General features: G+C 44.7%; 3 protein-coding genes and 1 long non-coding RNA gene across 9 annotated transcripts; 3 read left to right on the forward strand and 1 right to left on the reverse strand.

Moving 5' to 3' along the window:
• Positions 1–224: 224 nt before the first annotated feature.
• Positions 225–2868, forward strand: LOC117584362 (elongation factor G, mitochondrial). The gene is made up of 3 exons (XM_034273200.1): positions 225–381; positions 475–2495; positions 2559–2868. Exons 1-3 carry the CDS (start codon positions 310–312, stop codon positions 2701–2703), a joined length of 2238 nt encoding a protein of 745 aa, XP_034129091.1. The 5' UTR covers positions 225–309; the 3' UTR covers positions 2704–2868.
• Positions 2869–3208: 340 nt separating this feature from the next.
• LOC117583857 (TBP-related factor) lies at positions 3209–5386 on the forward strand. Its single transcript, XM_034272468.1, has 2 exons — positions 3209–3603; positions 3672–5386. The coding sequence occupies exons 1-2, from the start codon at positions 3461–3463 to the stop codon at positions 4189–4191; spliced, it is 663 nt and encodes a 220-aa protein (XP_034128359.1). The 5' UTR covers positions 3209–3460; the 3' UTR covers positions 4192–5386.
• On the reverse strand, positions 4636–13179 carry LOC117583856 (CD109 antigen). The gene is made up of 7 exons (XM_034272467.1): positions 13024–13179; positions 10290–11170; positions 6463–10225; positions 6205–6398; positions 5967–6141; positions 5795–5900; positions 4636–5738 (listed from the first exon to the last, which is right to left on the reverse strand). Exons 2-7 carry the CDS (start codon positions 11150–11152, stop codon positions 5527–5529), a joined length of 5313 nt encoding a protein of 1770 aa, XP_034128358.1. The 5' UTR covers positions 11153–11170; positions 13024–13179; the 3' UTR covers positions 4636–5526.
• A 917-nt stretch (positions 13180–14096) lies between these two features.
• On the forward strand, positions 14097–19216 carry LOC117584731. Of its 6 annotated transcripts, none has more exons than XR_004573869.1 (2): positions 14097–17474; positions 19190–19216. It is a non-coding gene; the product is annotated as an uncharacterized LOC117584731 (long non-coding RNA). The 6 variants fall into 6 exon arrangements; XR_004573864.1 differs by lacking the exon at positions 19190–19216 and adding an exon at positions 18880–19066 and having other exon boundaries at positions 14097–14220; XR_004573865.1 differs by lacking the exon at positions 19190–19216 and adding an exon at positions 18880–19066 and having other exon boundaries at positions 14103–17474.
• The last annotated feature ends 23 nt before the right edge of the window (positions 19217–19239 follow it).

The raw sequence follows: 19239 nt of genomic DNA on the forward strand, positions 1-19239 counted from the left end.
TGTGTGCTATTTTTGTGGTTGACCAAGAAGAAAAAGTCGTTAAAACAAGCCAATCTTGTGGAGAATTGAATGATAAATTACATACAATTTTAGTTTTAGAGCAGAGACTCTTAACTAGCTAGTAATATCTAATATAACATAAAAATCGAGAAATATGATTTAAGAGTACGGTATATTTACGGTATATTTTTAAAATGAGCAGGTATATTATGGTATATATTCTGTGGGTCAGACGTCAGCTGTTTGGGGCTCACACTGAGCGCGTGTTTTTTACTTAAATTTGTATTTATCAATTAAAAACTAAGTAAAATGTCTTTGATTACGCGTGTACTGCAGGGTAATCTGCCGCTACGCATAAATGCACTGCAGACATTAAGTCGGGTAAGGCCTAAAGAGGGGAGACCTTCTCCAGCCCAGTCGGCATGTTATATAATTGTTGTAAGAATTCGCTCAAATTAACTTATTTTCCCACAGTGCGGCTACAGCTCGCATGCCAAGTTTTCTGAGCACCGGCCCATCGAGAAGATCCGCAACATAGGAATCTCCGCGCACATTGACAGCGGCAAGACGACGCTGACGGAGCGAATCCTCTTCTACACCGGTCGCATCGCTGAGATGCACGAGGTGCGCGGCAAGGACAATGTGGGCGCCACCATGGACAGCATGGAGCTGGAGCGACAGCGTGGCATCACCATCCAGTCGGCGGCAACCTACACCATGTGGAAGGATACGAATGTCAATATCATCGACACGCCCGGCCATGTGGACTTCACGGTGGAGGTGGAGCGTGCATTGCGAGTGCTTGATGGCGCTGTCCTCGTGCTCTGTGCCGTGGGTGGAGTTCAGAGCCAGACGCTGACCGTCAACAGGCAAATGAAGCGCTACAATGTTCCTTGCTTGGCATTCATCAATAAGCTGGATCGCCTGGGATCCAATCCCTATCGCGTGCTCTCCCAAATGCGGTCCAAAATGAACCACAATGCTGCCTTTATCCAACTGCCCATTGGTGTGGAGAGCCACTGCAAGGGTCTAGTGGATTTGGTACGAGAGCAGGCCATCTACTTTGAGGGAGAGAACGGAATGGACGTGAGGCTGGACGAGATTCCGCAGGATATGCGTGTGGAGAGCCAGGAGCGGCGACAGGAGCTCATTGAGCATCTGTCCAATGCGGACGAGACCTTTGGGGAGTTCTTCCTCGAGGAGAAACCCTTCACGGAGGCAGATCTCAGGGCTGCCTTGAGGAGGACCACCATCAATCGAACATTTACGCCCGTTCTTGTGGGAACAGCACTGAAAAACAAGGGCGTTCAGCCTCTGCTGGATGCCGTCATCGATTACCTGCCCAATCCTGGAGAAGTTGAGAATCTGGGCTTCATCGAGCAGGAGGGCAAGGATCCCGAGAAGATTGTCCTCAATCCAGCACGCGATGGCAAGGATCCATTTGTGGGTCTGGCCTTCAAGCTGGAGGCTGGACGCTTCGGTCAGTTGACGTACCTCCGCTGCTACCAGGGCGTGCTCCGCAAGGGCGACAACATCTTCAATGCCCGCACGAATAAGAAGGTGAGAATCGCCCGACTGGTGCGTCTGCACTCCAGCCAAATGGAGGATGTGAACGAGGTCTACGCTGGGGATATTTTTGCCCTGTTTGGAGTGGATTGCGCATCCGGTGATACCTTCACCACAAATCCGAAGAACAACCTGGCCATGGAGTCAATCTTTGTGCCAGAGCCAGTGGTTTCCATGGCCATCAAGCCAAACAACACAAAAGATCGGGATAACTTCTCGAAAGCCATTGCCAGATTCACCAAAGAGGACCCCACCTTCCACTTCTTCTTCGACAATGATGTCAAGGAAACGCTCGTGTCGGGAATGGGAGAACTTCACCTGGAGATCTATGCCCAGCGCATGGAGCGTGAGTATGGCTGTCCCGTGACGCTTGGCAAGCCGAAGGTGGCCTTCCGCGAAACCCTCGTGGGACCCTGCGAATTCGATTACCTGCACAAGAAGCAATCGGGAGGATCGGGTCAGTATGCCCGCATCATTGGCGTAATGGAGCCACTGCCGCCAAATCAGAACACGCTGCTGGAGTTTGTAGACGAGACGGTGGGCACCAATGTGCCCAAACAGTTTGTGCCTGGCGTGGAGAAGGGCTACCGTGAGATGGCCGAGCGAGGCATGCTCTCCGGACACAGATTGTCGGGCATTAAATTCCGCCTGCAGGACGGTGGCCATCACATTGTGGACTCCAGTGAGCTGGCGTTCATGCTGGCCGCCCACGGAGCCATTAAGGAGGTCTTCCAGAATGGCAATTGGCAAATTCTCGAGCCCATTATGATGGTGGAGGTGACAGCACCCGAGGAATTCCAGGGCGCCGTCATGGGGCAGCTGAGCAAGCGTCATGGCATCATCACGGGCACCGAGGGAACGGAAGGTTGGTTCACTGTCTACGCTGAGGTGCCTCTGAATGATATGTTTGGCTATGCCGGCGAATTGAGGTAAGTGGGAGCACCCTTAAGCCCACTTAAGAGTACACCTTTCTAATACATATCCTTCCACAGATCCAGCACACAAGGAAAAGGAGAGTTCACCATGGAGTACTCCCGATACTCCCCGTGCCTGCCCGATGTACAGGAACAGATTGTGCGACAATATCAAGAGACGCTAGGAGCGTCCCAACCTGACAAAAAGAAAAAGAAGAACTAACTCAGCGCTTAGCACTATTTAATGTCATATTTTTAAGAAGATAACAGTAGCATCTCCCTGATTGAGCCAGCTCCATCCTTAGTTAAATTTCTTTTCAGTTTTTACTGTGATAATCACTTCATGTACAGACTATTTTGTATATTAAAGTTGACTACAAAACTAAAACAAGAATCAGTTGCATCCAAAAAATGTAAAGTTCCACTTGCAAGCAAAATAAACCAGGTGGCGCTGCAGCCAAGAGGGAAACATCTACATCTCTTCTCACCAAAACACGCTCTTTTAGCTCGCCCCCTCCCCAAGAACGACACACTGTAGAGTCACGGCAGAGTGTGAATGAGAGAATGTGCAAAAAATAAAAAATAAAACTGGAACGGGGTGGGTAATTCGGTGAAAATACAGTATATTTTGAAAGTGCAGGGTATATTTTCGAGGGTCTGTCGGTATATTTTGTCGATAATCTCGCGGTCAAAACGTTTGTTAGGTAAACCTTATTTTTCTTAATAATCTAAGAGAAATGAGTACTTAAAACAAGCAAATCTTTTAGGAAACCTTTGAATTTATTCCAGAAAATTGTATGTTCAGTGTTGGGGATACTATTAAGCTGGGAGTCCGCTGCCGAATATCAAAATCGCGCAATATCAACTCAATCCCTACATTCTCATGTCAGACCAATCAGCTGTTCGTTGTGTCTGATTTTATCGTGTGAATTCTGCATTATTTGTTTGTTAAGTTAAATATTCAAGTTAAATTACTTGAAATGCAATTTATTTTTAAAATCGAAGACAAGGACCCTGTGCCGGCGGCTGCCAGCCATGTGATCAACCCGCACAGTTCATTGCAGCCTCAGCAGCCCGCTGTTCTTGTGGAGCCGAAGGATGCACAACATGAAATTAAGTTGCAGTTAGTCCCACGCCCAAACATTCCACTGACAGCGCGCTAACTTTTAGATTTCGTTACCCTAATGACAGAAACATTGTGGCCACGTTCTCCGTGAACTGCGAACTGGACCTCAAGACCATAAATTCCCGGACCCGAAACTCTGAATACTCGCCCAAGCGTTTCCGCGGCGTTATCATGCGCATGCACTCACCACGCTGCACGGCGCTCATCTTTCGCACAGGCAAAATCATATGCACAGGAGCCCGCAACGAGATGGACGCCGACATTGGTTCCCGCAAGTTTGCGCGCATTCTCCAGAAACTGGGCTTTCCGGTCAAGTTTATGGAGTATAAGCTGCAGAATATTGTGGCCACGGTGGACCTGCGCTTCCCCATACGCCTGGAGAACCTCAATCAAGTGCACGGCCAGTTTAGTTCCTACGAGCCCGAAATGTTTCCCGGCCTCATCTACCGCATGGTCAAGCCGCGAATTGTGCTGCTGATATTTGTCAATGGCAAGGTGGTCTTTACGGGTGCCAAGTCACGAAAGGATATCATGGACTGTCTAGACGCCATTTCGCCTATCCTGTTAAGCTTTCGGAAGACGTAAACGAAGCGTTCTGCTGGGGATTGGTTATTATTGCGGGTATTTTTAGATCATTTTTTATACGCCTTTTTATGAACAATGCCATTACTTAGATGTGTAGCTACTATGATTAACTTTCATAAGCAATATATGTACATACATATGTGCATTTTACATACATATATGCATGCATTTTCATTCCACAAAAAAATGTTACACATAAAAATGGTTTGTAAAATAGTTACGCAAGGTTTTAGGATTTTGTTTAAATTCGTTTTATTTAGTCCGATTTTAACGATGGAATCCAGGAGCTCGAACAGCATTTAAATTGTTTTGTACAAAACCAACTCATTTGTACTTTTGCATTTTAATAATTACCATAAAAACCCAACACACATAAAACCACTTGTATTACTTTCGTTTATTTTTCACATTTCTTTCATTACAAAGAAAACACTCAAAATTATGTACTTCATGGAGAGATTCGGTTCGTTTCTTATTGGTAAGGAGGAAGTAGGGACGGACTTTACACACGAACGAGGCTAGATATATTCTCATTCCGTTTACATGGCTATGTTGTCAAGAGAGTTATTACAATACAAACTATTTGTGGAGTGACTTACAGACTATGCAGATTCATAAGTTGCATAAATAAAATTGGACGGTTACGGTTCCTTCAACGTGCGACTCCGATACGCTTTCGTTTTAAAATTAATTCGAAAAATATGACGTAAGGATTATACATTATTATATACTATATAGATAGGTTTCAATTTCAATTCGATATGCATGCAAAAACATTTTTGTCTCATTACATTTTGCTAACACGATTTCTAAAATCTATTAAAGGCATCATTTTGTGAAAAGACACATACAAAATATTCGAACGCTTCTCATTCCGTTCTTCCAGCGGCACTTGAAGCCCGCTCTGTGGTAAGGCATTGATAATGGTTGTTCATTACATGGATGGTTCGAATATAGCTTATAAAATACGTTTTCTTTTGTTAGGTTTTAGGTGGCTACATTTTAGATGTGGGTTTAAGGGAGGTTCTGTGTCTGCTTTTGTAAAAAATCTTCTCTTTGTTCAGCGTTTAAACGTAAAATTACAAAATTAATTCATGAATTAACTGTGTGGCTTGGACTGCTTTTGTACATTCATTCGATTCTACAGCGGTCAGGGTCAAGTAAACAAAAACAAAAAATATCTAAACAAATAAAAACAAAAATGTAGACCAGCATTTTTGGGACGGAATGCAATTTCGTTTGGCAAAAAAATAAAAATAAAAACTAATTCTTTTAGCAATGCATTTTGTGGGGGGAATTGAGTTGTGCAGTGGGGATGGTTCCCTATGGGTTTCTCTATGTGAGCAAATGCATCATGTTCAGTACCAGATGCGTGCGACTTCTCAGCAGATAGATAAAGACGCTGAAGAACAGCAGCGACACAGACATGGAGGCACGCCAGCCCATGTTGTAGATGGAACAGTATGGGCATTGAGAGCTGCCGCATACCTCGCATATATTTAACAAATAGGTGGGCAAAGCATCGAAAATTGATTCATTGAAGCGTTCTAAAAGAGAAATAATTATTTTCTGACATTCTTTGGTTACTTCTAAAAGTACATACCTGGTGCATAATAGTCATAAACGCGAACAGGCAAATAACGCGACATATTGGCCACTGGATACCAGCGTTCTATGGTGAAGTTTACACAAATATCCTCCTGATCCAGCTGTTGGTAAAAGAAGCAATTAAGTTTTACAGTGAATTATTTCTTACAATCATTTATTGTACTTACAAAATCAAAATAGAAGATAATCTTCCGATCTAGATAGCGTGCACGTCTCAGATTTCTCACACGATTACTCAGTACATAGCTGTCCAGTTTCTGTTGCTGTATCCAATAGCCAGTGGGTATGGCCACATCCAATATAGCCATGCCCGATCGCTCCGATTCTTCAGTATTTATCCAGCTATAAAAGCAAAGAAAGGCAAGAATTAGTCATGTAATTATGTTGCTCTTGCGCTGAACATACTTCTGGCATGCAACATATGAAATATGCGACTGATTCCTGCCATGGAAAATGGCCTTGGTGTGCAGCCCAAATGCAGGCACTGGCGGTTTGGTCTGGAACTTTTCTATATCCACATTATATTGGACATGCATCTGCAAGATGGCATAACCAGCGCCCTTGGCTTGCACTTTAATGGTGCCCCAGGCATCAGGTATCTGTCAAGACAAACAAAAATCATTTAGAAATCATTTAACATAAAAAAAATGGTGTAATATTTACCTCGATGCTCTGTAGACGCGCCAGATTGGTGTCATCAATGTGCAGCGTTTGTGTCTTGCCACCCGTCGAGGAGGCTTCGATTTCCACACTAAGCGACGAGACTTCGCGTATCCTCGACCTGACTGTGTACTCCACCAGAGCCTTTAAGGCGGCACTTGTATCCTGTGTGGAATCCCAGCCACCATCATTCAATCGCTGCGAGTTCAACCAACGCACAATGGGATCCACAAAGAACTCGCGACGTGCCACATACACCAACAGAGCATAAGCAGTCGTTTCGATATTCAATGAATCATATTCGTATGGCAGTCGTGGCAGTGAGAACCATTTTTGATTTTCCAGTTTACGCGGCGGTTGTGGTATCTCTCGATTGCCCCAATACATAAACTCTCCTATGGTCCTGGCATGCTTGCGCAATATGCCAAAGACATGCTCCGCAATGGGTGAATTACACAACTGCAGAGCATACGCTGTGATGGCCACATCATACGGTTCGGGTGTCTCCTGCAGGAATTGCATATTTCGCTCAATCCAGGCCACAGCACGCTGAGTGGCCAAGGCCACCCGAGAGCCCAGAGTGCCGGACAGATCTTTGACAGTGGCCAAGGTGATGAGAACATGCGATGTCAGTGTAATGTTACGATTCCTCAAATGCGTATAGCTGGCAAAATTCGTGCGATTGATTTTGCGATCCGGCATCCAGGTGACCTCATAGAAGGCACCCTCTGGCGTCTGATGCTGCAGCAGCCAGCGCATATTCTTCTCAATGATCGTGGCATCGATCCAGATAAAGTTCTCCCACTCGTAGAAGCTGGCCTCCTGGAAGATACGCAGGCAATAGCTGGTCAGCCACACCGACGAGTCCGAGTTGTTCCAGTCCGAACGGAAGAGCGAAAAGCTGCCATCCTGCCGCATGAAACTCAACTGTCGCTGATAGCCAATATTCATGTGATAGAAGGCATTCTTCTCCAGCGTTTTATTCCTCTGATTGATCAGTCGCATGTACATAATCGTGTACAGATTGGCGGCAAAGCTGAAAGCATTTTGTTCGGCCGACTCCATGGGCAGGTACAGCAAGGAGCTGGCATTCACGGGCATTGTGGGAAATATGGGACCCACCACATCACCCACCACAGAGATTCGAGCGCGATTCGAACCGTAGACAAAGTAACGATCCACCTGGTAGGGTATCTCTGGTGTCTGTGTCACATTCACATGCATATACTCCAGCACATAGGCACGATTCGAGAGATCCAGCAGCACCGACTGATGACGATACTGTGGCAGGCCATCGGACTCCACATGCAGCCGCCTCGTGATGGTGTCCGTGCCCAGCAGGGTGGCCACATGCAGTGTGACATCCACATCTCCCAGTCGCTGTGGCACCACTGGCACATACACCACTGTCGTTCCTTGGGCATCCAAGTAAATGAAGAATTGATGCTCGCCGCCGCTGATACGCGGATTATACGACCTCACAATGCCATCCTCTTCGACGTGCACGAACTTATAGTCCGGACTGCCGTGCAGCACTACAGTAGCCTCAATGGGCGTGGTCATATAGTTGAAAACGGTCACGCGCACGCCCACTTGCTCGCCCTGCCTGCAGGTCTCTGGCATTTCCACATTGATGAAGAACGGCTGCACGCCCACATACTCGAGGGCCTTGTTGAGCATCCCAAAGCCCTTGGAGGGGCTCACACTGAACGCACTCACCATCCAGTAGGCCGGACGATCGGGCACTTCCACATTGAAGATGTAGCGACCATGTGGCCCAATGTTGACATCCCGCCACAGCCACACATTCTCATAGTGGCGCAGCACGCGATTGAAACGATATTTGCGATAATTGAGCAACTCCGTGTCATTCCTGGTGTGGCAGCCAATCTCGTCCGTGCCATCGTCACAGTCAAACAGCCCGTCGCATTGCTTCTCCAGCCGGTAGCAGCGTCCACTTAGGCACTCGCCATAGCCCAGGGTACGATTGCAAGTGTCCTGGCGTCGCGGCACATAGCCATCCGTGAAGACAATCAATCCACTGTACTCGAACGTGCGATTGGCATCAATGCCGAAGGAGGAGGCAGGGAAGTAAACCAGCTCATCGGGATTACCCTCATGCGAGTACCAAATGTGTTTGTATGTGCCATTTGTTTGCTCATCAAAGTTGGACATTTTGGTAATAATCTTGGCGTAGGTCAACTCATTGCCCGCCTGCATGGAGTAGAAGGCACTGTCAATGCCCGAGAGGCCCACATAGGAGCCGGGCTCACCAAAAATGGCCACCTCCACCTTCTCTCCAGTTCTGGCTTTGCGGTTATTGATATAAACGGTGAAATTATTCCTGGAAATGCCATTGACGGGGAAGGTAAGCGAATCCGCCACCACCTGTCCCTGCGGTGTGATTTTCCACACGACCATCGTGGCCATGGGCGCCATTTCAGCACTCAGCACCACGGCAATGGTCTTAATGCCCTCCGTGATGGTCTCTCGATCGTTGACAATGATCACACCCTTGGACATGATCAAGTAATTGAACTCTTCCAGATAGAAGTTGGTCCTGATGTGGAATATAATGTACTCGCCCACGACAGGCGCCTCTGTGCTGGTTGTGATCTTTATGTGCTGATTCCTCGGTGAATAGTGGGACACCAGCAGCAGCTCTGTCTGCACACGGTCGCCACGTGGGTCGATAAACACCGCCTGCAGTCGCATGTTCTGTATGCCATTCAGGAAATCCCTGCTCTGCGGACGGTCATCCAGATTCAAATCGTTGCGTATGTCCACTTTGACCTCCCAGACGCCATCGCTTTGCTGTGACATGGCCAGTCGCTGGGCGGGCCAGTCGCGGCGTCCACCGCTGCGACTCTCCACAAAGCCCGTGACCTCCATCAAGCCCTGTCGCAGGAGCAAAGGATCAATGGCCGAACCATCATGATATTCCACAGCCAAATATGTGGTAAACGGCATGGCAGGCTTAAAGACTTGCGGCGACTCGCCCAGGAATGCCACACGCAGACTTGAGTTGTAGACACGCGCCACGGAGTAACCGCTGATGGTCTCATCGTAGAATTTCTCACCCACGGTGGCGGTTATTAGGATCTCCATTTGTGAGAGATTCGGCACAAGCAGCTCCAGCTCTCGCAGAGGCCATTTAAAGTCAAAAGTGCCGTTGAAATAACGCAGAAAAGGCAACACTTTACGATAAGTGCTCGTCCAGGAATCGTACGACTCTTGGTACTCGGGTTTCTTTACCCAAAATGGCCATTCCTCTTCAAACTGATAGTGTCGCTCGACCACATATTGATTTCTGTAGAGTATATCCTGTCCGAGATCTGCGCCATCCTGCGATATCTGTGGCACATTGTACTGCACCTGAGGATTCTGATTGACATTGTTGTAGCGCCAGCGTTCGTTATAGCGATTCGCCTGTTCCAAGGGACTGCGGCCCAGGCGGAACTTTTCGTTCAAGACTTGATTGCTAAAGTAGCCAATCGGTCGTATGGTCGCCTTAAGCGTAAGATTGCCACGCACGGGCAGGCCACTGGTAAAATTGGCCATCACACGGCCATAAATGTATTGATCGGTAGTAAAGAAATACGCGGGCATCGTCACATTCACCTCAAAGCGGGTTTGATAGTACTCCTCGACAGTAAAATGACTTTCCTCCTGTTGGCCCTGTGCAATAACACGAATGGTCCACTCTCCAAATGTGGGCTGATCCGACAGCTTGTACTCCAGCGAAACAGAACCCAAATTCGATTGGCTACAAATAGAACAAAGAAAGAGATTAAGAGCGAACTGTGGGTTACTTGTGTGCTTTGCCTTACCGCGATAGCCAACGCTTTAGTATGTGCCTGTTTGGATCCAGCATATAAACATCCACAGGATTATCAAAGCCCTTCAGTTCGGTTGTAATCGGAATAGTCCTGAAGCGTATTGTTTCTCCCTGCATATAGAGCGGCTTGTCGGTCTGCACAAAGATGGTCATCGAACGCTGGGAAAAGTCCAAGCGTGTGTCATTGAGGAACGCCAATCCACCGAATACATTCTGATAGAAGCCCTCCACTCGCAGTCGATAGTTTCCCGTCACACTGGTTGGGGGTATCCGCATGAGCAGCGTTTCGGGCACACCCTCCTTCACATCCTTGGAATCTCCACTGATCTGTACGCCATCACAGGAGATACTCGCATGCACTGTGATGGGATATTGGGCCTGCAATATCGACACGGACACTTGGTAGATCAGGCCAGGGCGCACCATGCGCGATGCCACTATAAAGTAGGTGGGCTCTCGCGAGTGCAGCGACTCCAGGAAGGTGGCTTTCACATTGTACGAGGATTTGCCACGCGTCAGACTGGGCTCTTCGCTGTCAAGATAGCCGGAGCCACCACCCAGTCGCTTGCTGTATTCATCTTGATTTGTCAGATCATTGTAGCTGCCTCCTGCATCGCTTCGATAGGGAGGATTCGTCAAAGGGGGATTCACATTGTTGCCATACTGATTGGGTGTTAATCCGGGGGATCCAGAATATCCTGGACTATTGAAGTCCCCTGTGTTGCCACCCCACTGTGGCTGATTGCTGGGCAGTTGTGGTTGCTGTGGCTGCTGGTTGTAGTAGGTGTCGCTTTGACCCCCAGCCAGGACGACTGCTGCTGCTGTCAGCAGAACAGCTTGCAGGTGCCACATCATCGAGTATTGCCTGCTTGGCTGCTTGGAGTAAAAGTCAGTGAATGAATTAGTGAACGAACAAACTTGCATCTATCTATAATACACTATAAATAGGCGGAGGAGGCTGTGGCCTGTTTTGAGAGGTTGTCGGTTTACGGTTGGTTTACTCTCTCGGTGGCTGATTTCCGCGTGCTGTGAGCACACAGGGCATTGCATTAATGAGGGCGCCTGTTTGATATTATTAATAGATTCCCCTCACAGCCACACTCAACACTGATACGTGCTCTGGCAGGAGCAATGAACGTGTGGATTGGTGGGAGGGTATGGCGGGCGGGTAGCACTATTAAAACTATGTCAAATTTTAAGTAAAATGTCATTCAAGTTGGTGCTCGCAATTAGTCTTTTGAGGAATCGTCGGGCGGGTATTTGTGTGCCAGCGACAAAAAGATTGCTGACAACTTTTATTTTTTCTCCCCTGACCGAAACCATTCCATGTTCTTTAAATCCTCTCATAATTTATGTTGAGCCAGAAACGATTAGGAAAATTCAAAGTGGGATATCGAGAACATATCCACATACAATCTTAAGAGTTGTTTGTTCACATACAAAATTTAATTTATAATGCCCGCACTTTTGTTGGTTTTATTCGAGCTAGTTTAATTTTCGAAACAAACTCTGAAAATATTGAACGTTAAAATGAATCGGCTTTCACACTATAACTGTTTTAAAAGGTAGTGTCACACGGCCATAATGTATAAATTACTCATCCATAATTACGGTTATTTTTATGGCGTGGAAAATGGCCGCTCTAAATGTGGGCAGCCCGGACCCTATCCTGGCTTTATCACCACGCGATCAAAAATGAAAACGGATACTCGCAAATGCATTATTTCGTGGCAGGACCCTCCCTACAAGCCGCATAGGTAAAAAGTCAACACACACATTAAAGGCAAGGCAACCATACAAAACAAAAGAGACATAATAGTAGTAACAATAAGGCACCGGCTGGCCGCTTTCACACTTGACCCCCAGGCAAAGATAGCGAGAGGGAGAGGAGAAGGAATAAGTAGAAAGGGATCATTTCAAATGCAGTTGCCGGTACGGCAAGCGTAGTGGAACGGGCACCACACGCTACCTGACCAGACACACACACACACCTACCCAAACATACGCTCAATGTCAATGTGTTTGTGGTGCACTGAAGCAGCAGAAGTTACTGGCCTATGGGGGTACCGGGACCCGGAGCAAGTGAAAACAAATATCTAAACGAGAAAACCCAACTCGTAATAATTTCAACGGCCGACTGAGACGCTTGTAATCCACCCTTTGCTGGCCGCTGCAGACGCCTCAGCTAAATGCACACACAAGCAGACAGCATGCTCACATGCATACACGAATGGGTGTGCGTGTGTATGTCGTGTAGAAGTAGATGTGTAAAGTGGCATTAATTAGCGGAGAGAAGACCCATTCAAAACTTAATGTGTAAGAGGGCAAAAGAGCAATTGCAAATGTCAAAGGACCTAAAAGTGGCCAGGACAGGACCCGACAGCGCCAAGGAAATTTGAGTAGGCCTTCAGAAGAGACAGACGCGCGAAATCCAATTGGGCAGCAGGTGGCCGCCGCACTCTGGCGTATTCCCATTTTTTTCACAAATAACAATTGCAGTGCAAGCATTTTCACATCTCTCAAGGATTTGGGTTATTAGGAATTATTGGCTCAGAACAAACAATAGTCAAAAAGTTAAGTGCGTCTCTTGAAGACGTTTCTTCAATTTTTCGGTCAACGCCCATGTGCCAACACCAACAATAACAACGACAGGCGTTTGGATAAACCAAACAAAATGTTGGGCGGGTCACCATTAGAATTTGTTCAAATACAACACGATAACTCACCTCTATACAGAAATCAATTGTTTCACGATAGGCGGCAAACCAAACTCATTATATTTAACAACAAAATGAACTCAAAACTAACTTTTAAACTTAAATTTGAACTAAATTAAACAAAACCACAGAACGAACACACCCCGCAATGACAAACAGTTCCAGTGTGACCACGGATTTATCGATCAAATACACCGAATGACACTCAGGTCGAAATATACCATATAATTTCCAAGATATACCGATGCCTGCCCATGGTCGAAAATCATGTTCCTCGATTTCGATGTTCGCTTTAATGTTACTTGTTGGATAAGACCCTCAGCCCTCAAAATATAATTTTATCCGATTTATGAATTAATTTCCCACAAAATGCGCTAGTTTTAAGAACTTTCGTTTATTGAATTGTTTACAAAATAAGCTTCAAGCTAAAACGGCCAAGAAACAAAATAGCGTACAACTTAACGAAAGGGAAAATGGAATTGTACGTATAACTGCTTGTTGCTGGTCAAACTGAAGTATTAAAATGATTTAAGGAATACAAAATTACTTTATCTTAGAATGACAAGTTGTTAATATTCATTTACTTTCTATGTGTATAAATCCCGAAATAGCGATCTTGTAACTTATGCCAAGTCATTGGTTTTCATTTTTTCGGGAAGAGCACTCTTAACAAGCGTTTTCGGGCTCAAACTAGGTTCCATAGCATAATAGTTATTTTTTTCGTTGTGAATTTTAACACCGAAGACAAAGAACCAACGAAGCCCGTTGCTGGGCCATTGGCATGGCTGGCGGTCTCTCCAGCAGGTCCAACATCAGAGTATACTTTACTCAAGATGTAGTGTGGTTCCGGTAGATCATCTAAAGTCATTAAATTGTCCATAAAGGTCCTTCAAGCAGACGCCAAAAAAACAAATCAAATTTATCCTTCATCAGCTGATTTGTTTTTGATTTTTATCTGAGATGACAGAGATGACAAATAACTTTCGAGACGACAAATGCATGTCGACAAAATATCGCAGCAACATATCGATATGCCATTCTGGTATATTTCGGAAACACTTTTCGGTATTTTCTACCTAACCTAGCGCTGGCTACACCAGCGTATTAGTTGTATGTGTGCGTGTGTATTGTATGCGTGTGATGTAAGGTCATTCGCGTGAAAATATCAGCGAGGAAAAAATCGAATTTTTGTGTTTTGTGTGCTAGGTAATTTCCAAAAAGTGTGCAAAATCAAGAAGTTTAATCAAATGCCAGTGCATCAGCGGTGGATGTGTGTATATTAACAAGCGGTGAAGATGTGAAAAATTGTCAAGAAATCGAAGGTGCTTGGTTGCCCAACGCAAAAATTATGACGAAAAGCACCACAGTACTCCTCTCGTGCACACACACACATGTGCTTATTCGCATACTCTTGCATGGCAAGAGGGAGCTTGGAGAGCTAGAACCGAACCTAGAGTTGTCAACGCTGTGCAAAGAATTTCGTCATTGAGAAGAAGAGTGTGTGTGTGCATGTATGTGTGTGTTTTGTGCGTGCCTCGTTACAGTGTATGTGTGCGTGATTGCGTGCGTGTGTGTTGGTAGTTTGTTCTCTTTGGTAGTAAAACACAAAAGAAAAATCATCTCGACAGAAAAATGTGAAAAATGTACATAATTCCGTATCTCAAGTATGCAGCCAGTGCCCGCCCCCCTGCCCATACCCACCCCAAATCAAATTGAGATGAAACACCGCGCCACCGATTGAAAAACTATTACATAAATAGTGCAAAGTGTAAATGTTATTGAAGGCAAAAAAAAAGCGCCGCCGCGCACGCTGTCGTCATCGCCTAGTAAAAAAAGAGAAATAAAGAAAGAGAAGAAGAAAGGAGAAGAGGAAGAGCCGCCCCCACTAAGTACCGCTAGCCAGCCAGGCAGCGAGCGGCCGAAAGAAAACGCGTTACTTATTTTCGCGAAAAATACCAATTGCTTGTGCCTCCCAGTCTGCATACATATGTACATAAATATATGTATAAGTGATGTTTGATGTAAAAATCGATGAATTATTGACCATATAATGTGGAAAATAAACTAATAATATTTGCCATGCTTGTGCGGTGAATTGGTTGTGGGGAGAGGTAGGGGACAGTGAAAAGGAGCGGTGGAATAGTGCGGGTGGGTGCGCCTGTGTGAGTGACCTCGCGTACATGTGTCGCGTGCCTGCGCTGGTGTTGATGTGTGTGAGTGTGCGGTGGCAAGGAGTGTCATGCGTATATTTTACTGCCCCCCTGTTTCTACTACTTCCCCCCTGCTGACCCACTGGCTAAGCCTATCGACAACCACAGAGAAGCAGCAGAGGCAGTGCTCCATTTGCTCCAGCGAGTTTTATCTTGTTTTCTCCATTTTAATCATATGCGGGCCCAGAGGAGAGACAACGACAATCACGTCATCCAGCCTGCGCCATGACACACCAACATCAACATCCGCACAGTGAATAATAAAAGCTAAAGAAAGGCTTTGAACAGGTTTTGCCTACCATTGAGAAATTCTATTTTCTATCCGCGTAGTACGGAAAATGACATTGCCTATCTTTGGGTCCCAGCAAATATTACAAAATCATGAATTACATGTTTCACAAAAGCCTGGTTTTACTGTACTCAACATCAATGACCAAACAACACACACGCAAACAAACACACACACGTGTGCACTATAAAGTCATTTGAATGAACTTTTATTGGCCCAGTGCCTCAACGGCAGGGAGCCTGGCGGCAATGGGGGATTGGGATTGGGACTGGGAGGCCTTCCTCTTCTGTTGGCATGCGTGAATTTGATTGCTGTTTCGAACGCCATACATATACAGGCTTAGTATATGTAATTAAACCAATTAAATAAGTTTAATTCAGTTAAATTCTCACTTATTAATACTTGCTCAGGCTCCACATCCGACCGAGCTCTCCCTCCCACGTTCTATCTATCTGGCAAGGCAGAGCATCGTTTGCGTGTGTGTGTGTTAGTAGGCTGTGAGTGTGAGAAAGAGAGCAAATAAACTGAGTCATGGCTGACGATGACGTTATGCTGCTTAGCTGTGGTTAAAAGCAATTTGTCTCCAAAGTGTTTATGCTCTAAGTTTGCCAATAAAGAATGGCGAAAAAAGTTTCCTAGAAATGTGTTCAACACATATACCCAAGCACACTTCCATTCGATTGACCTCGAAGCAGCTGGAAAGCAAATCGATAGTATTGTTCGATCGATAACATGTCACGCCGCTTTCTCTTGCCCACTACCTTTGCCTCTGCGCTGTCTGTCTCTCCCTCTCTCTCTCTATCTCTTCTGTATTACGGCACACAGCTGATTACGCTGCCGCACATTTTTTAATTTTTCTCGCTAAAGTTGTAAAAATAAATCTAGTTGAAGACGACTTTATGTGTATTCTGGCTGTTCGTCTTTTGTTCCGATAGCCGTACGAAATTAGCAAAGTTCCCTGCTCAATAGGAAAACATGTATAAACCAAACAGAACTGCTTGAAACTGCTTGCAGGTCGAAGCACTGGTCAGTTGTGGTAGCGTACATAATTATTGTTTGTATAAAGTACTGCATTGAGGCATGCTTTATCTTAATGTGATATGATTCTTGTCACTGCCTTCTGCTGCTGCCCAGCACGTCGCCTTCGGACAAACAAAAACGTTTCAGCTGAGACTCTATCTTCTTCTGATTGTTTGTCCACCCGCTTTGCTGTAGTTTTCAGCCGCAATACGAAACTTAAGGCTAGAGATAACTGTGATCCAGGCTAGGCTGCCTGTCCTTATCAGTATCCGAAGACGTCATGCGGCGGAACAGCAAAATCTAACCGAAATGTTTTTACAACGATCCACACATCAATTTGCTTGCAATTACTGGAAGTATAAAGACAATTGAGTGGATGGTGTACTGTCCAAATGGTATTGCTTTTTGGATAAGGGTTTTCCTCTTTAGATTGCTTGACTATTTCTTAAGCGTAGCACTGAAACTCAGATAATTTCTCTAGAAGTCACTCAAAACAACCCCTTCAATGCTTACAAACTGCTTTTGTACACAAATTGTGGATCACCTGTGTAATGCAGGTTATTACTGTTATTTGCCTGGGTTTCGCCATTTTGTGTAACAATCCCTAATCGGGCCTGGTCAAGATAACGGTCCGCCCCAACTATTAAGATAAGGCTCTCAAGTACAATCCACTCACCAACATACACACTCGAACACAAACACACACATAGACATCGCTGTCGCAGCGGCCGATTTCGGACAGAAGCAGCAACGCGAGGAGGAGGCTACTCTCTCACGCCTGGTCATGTGCGGCATTCATTCCGTTGCTCCAATCCGTTGCGTTCGCTCGCTCGTTCCGTTCCGTTCCGTTCGTTCGCTAGTTCGTTCGTTCATCTCTGTTTCCCTTGTGTGTCCGCTGGCCATAGTTTTGGGCCGATTTTGTAGTGTAACTGTTTTGAAGAGTATGTTATGGTTTTTGGATTAAATACATACCAATCGACAATAAAATAAAGCCTCTAAATACCATAAAGTATAAAGAAATCGCCTTAACAACAACATAAAAGATTTTGAAGATAAATACAGCAAAATTATAAGAATTTCACTCGAAAATTCCAATATAGTTTACATAAAATAAAAAATCGAATTAAAAAACGAAAATCTTTCCTAAATATAAAAAAACTTGTACTTAAAACAGTTTCCTACCCAAAAAAGACCCCCTACCCAATCACTATTAACACAAAAACAAAAATATACAGAAAACCAGACATTTTCTCTAAATACCAAAGATTGCTTCTTAATAAAAAAAAAACAGAAAAAAGTGTTTCTAAAAAAAAACTACAAATTGTTGCGCTTCTTGAGTAAAAATCATAATTTTTGCTCTTTTTGTGTGGTCTCTCTCGCCTCTCTCTTGCACTGTCTCTCACTCTGTCCTGTTACGTTTTTGTGTCTAGCCAGAAAATAGTATTTTCGTCGTCAACGTTTTTCGGTTTTAGGTGCAAAAAAAAAAACAAAAGAAAAAACCAAACCGAACAAAAATCATTTGAAAATTCTTGGACTTGAGACAGATTCGTTCGGGTATACCTCGCCTCGTATTCGTACGTATGTACATATTTATGTGGAGAGGTGTGTGCTCGTGTATGCGTGCGGGGTGTGAGCTTTTCGTGGCCTGTGCGTGGAAATGGTTAATAAAGCTGAGAAGAAAAGTTAACATCAAATTAGCAAGCTGCAACGGCTCTTCCACCCGTTGCCGCCCACCATCACCCAAGTGTGTAGCCAGCACGTGTGCAGCACGACGTTGACAAAAGACAAACTAAATGCGGGGTGGGGCTGGGTAGAAGGAAGGAAAATAAAGAAATTGAAAAAACATACACACACAAAAACGCAAATATTATAAAATTATATACTTTGTTGAATGTTTAATGTTGTTCGTGCGGCTTTCGGTTTTTGGCTTTTCTGATACCCCGTTACACGAAGAGGAAATAGAAAATGGTATTATGTGGATAGATTTGCCAGAAATCATACATAAAATATGTTCATTTGCATAATTCGATAAGTTCCTCTAGAGTAGTGAGGGTATCCTATAGTCGGGAATGTTTCCTTTTTTGTTCGCTTTTCGGTTCTTGTCTCCTCCTTTGGCGCTGCGCCTGTCTTTGGCCGACTTGGCTGTCGTCGCATCCTTGAGTTGCGTTTATATCTGATTGCGCTGCCCCACGCAGTCCCTCCGCCTCTGCCCGCTTTGCGTGCTTTCATTTTCTTCTACTTTCCTTTATTTTTGTGAGAATTTATGTATTTTGAAAATGTTTTCCCTTCTCTTTCGCTCACTAATTTTTGTGTTTTGTTTCTTTTTCTTTTTTTTCTCGCAAAAAGCATAAAATTAAAACCGAACGAAGCACACAACAGAATAGAGGAATACGAAAAGTACAACTTCTTTCTATTTTATTTTGCGAAAATACATAGGCTTAACGAAATTAAGAAGAGCTGGAAGGAATAGCTGATTAAATAATTAAATAGGAAACAAAATTCGAGTTGAATTAGCAAAACACAAAAAGGAGACGAAAAACCAAAAAACAACAACAACAAGCAGCAAATCAATCGCATCAACTAAATATCAAATTAAAAATAATAGTATAAATATAAAAAACTAATTTATAAATTAATATCTACCATAATGATTTAGTAAGTTAAGATTAAAGTACAAAAAAAACCAACAACTACAAATGAATTAAT

This window comes from Drosophila guanche, unplaced genomic scaffold (genome assembly GCF_900245975.1).
Source record: "Drosophila guanche unplaced genomic scaffold, DGUA_6, whole genome shotgun sequence".
In the NCBI taxonomy this organism is placed as follows: Eukaryota; Metazoa; Arthropoda; class Insecta; order Diptera; family Drosophilidae; genus Drosophila; species Drosophila guanche.

Excerpts from the sequence above, each read along its gene's own strand:
- LOC117584362 (XM_034273200.1), top strand. The coding sequence starts at position 310 with ATGTCTTTGATTACGCGTGTACTGCAGGGTAATCTGCCGCTACGCATA. Across the intron at positions 382-474 it reads CACTGCAGACATTAAGTCGG|TGCGGCTACAGCTCGCATGC; the intron begins GTAAGGCCTAAA and ends ATTTTCCCACAG. Across the intron at positions 2,496-2,558 it reads GGCTATGCCGGCGAATTGAG|ATCCAGCACACAAGGAAAAG; the intron begins GTAAGTGGGAGC and ends ATCCTTCCACAG.
- LOC117583857 (XM_034272468.1), top strand. The coding sequence starts at position 3,461 with ATGCAATTTATTTTTAAAATCGAAGACAAGGACCCTGTGCCGGCGGCT. Across the intron at positions 3,604-3,671 it reads CAACATGAAATTAAGTTGCA|AAACATTGTGGCCACGTTCT; the intron begins GTTAGTCCCACG and ends CCCTAATGACAG.
- LOC117583856 (XM_034272467.1), bottom strand. The coding sequence starts at position 11,152 with ATGATGTGGCACCTGCAAGCTGTTCTGCTGACAGCAGCAGCAGTCGTC. Across the intron at positions 10,226-10,289 it reads CTAAAGCGTTGGCTATCGCG|CCAATCGAATTTGGGTTCTG; the intron begins GTAAGGCAAAGC and ends TTCTATTTGTAG. Across the intron at positions 6,399-6,462 it reads CGCGTCTACAGAGCATCGAG|ATACCTGATGCCTGGGGCAC; the intron begins GTAAATATTACA and ends TTGTCTTGACAG.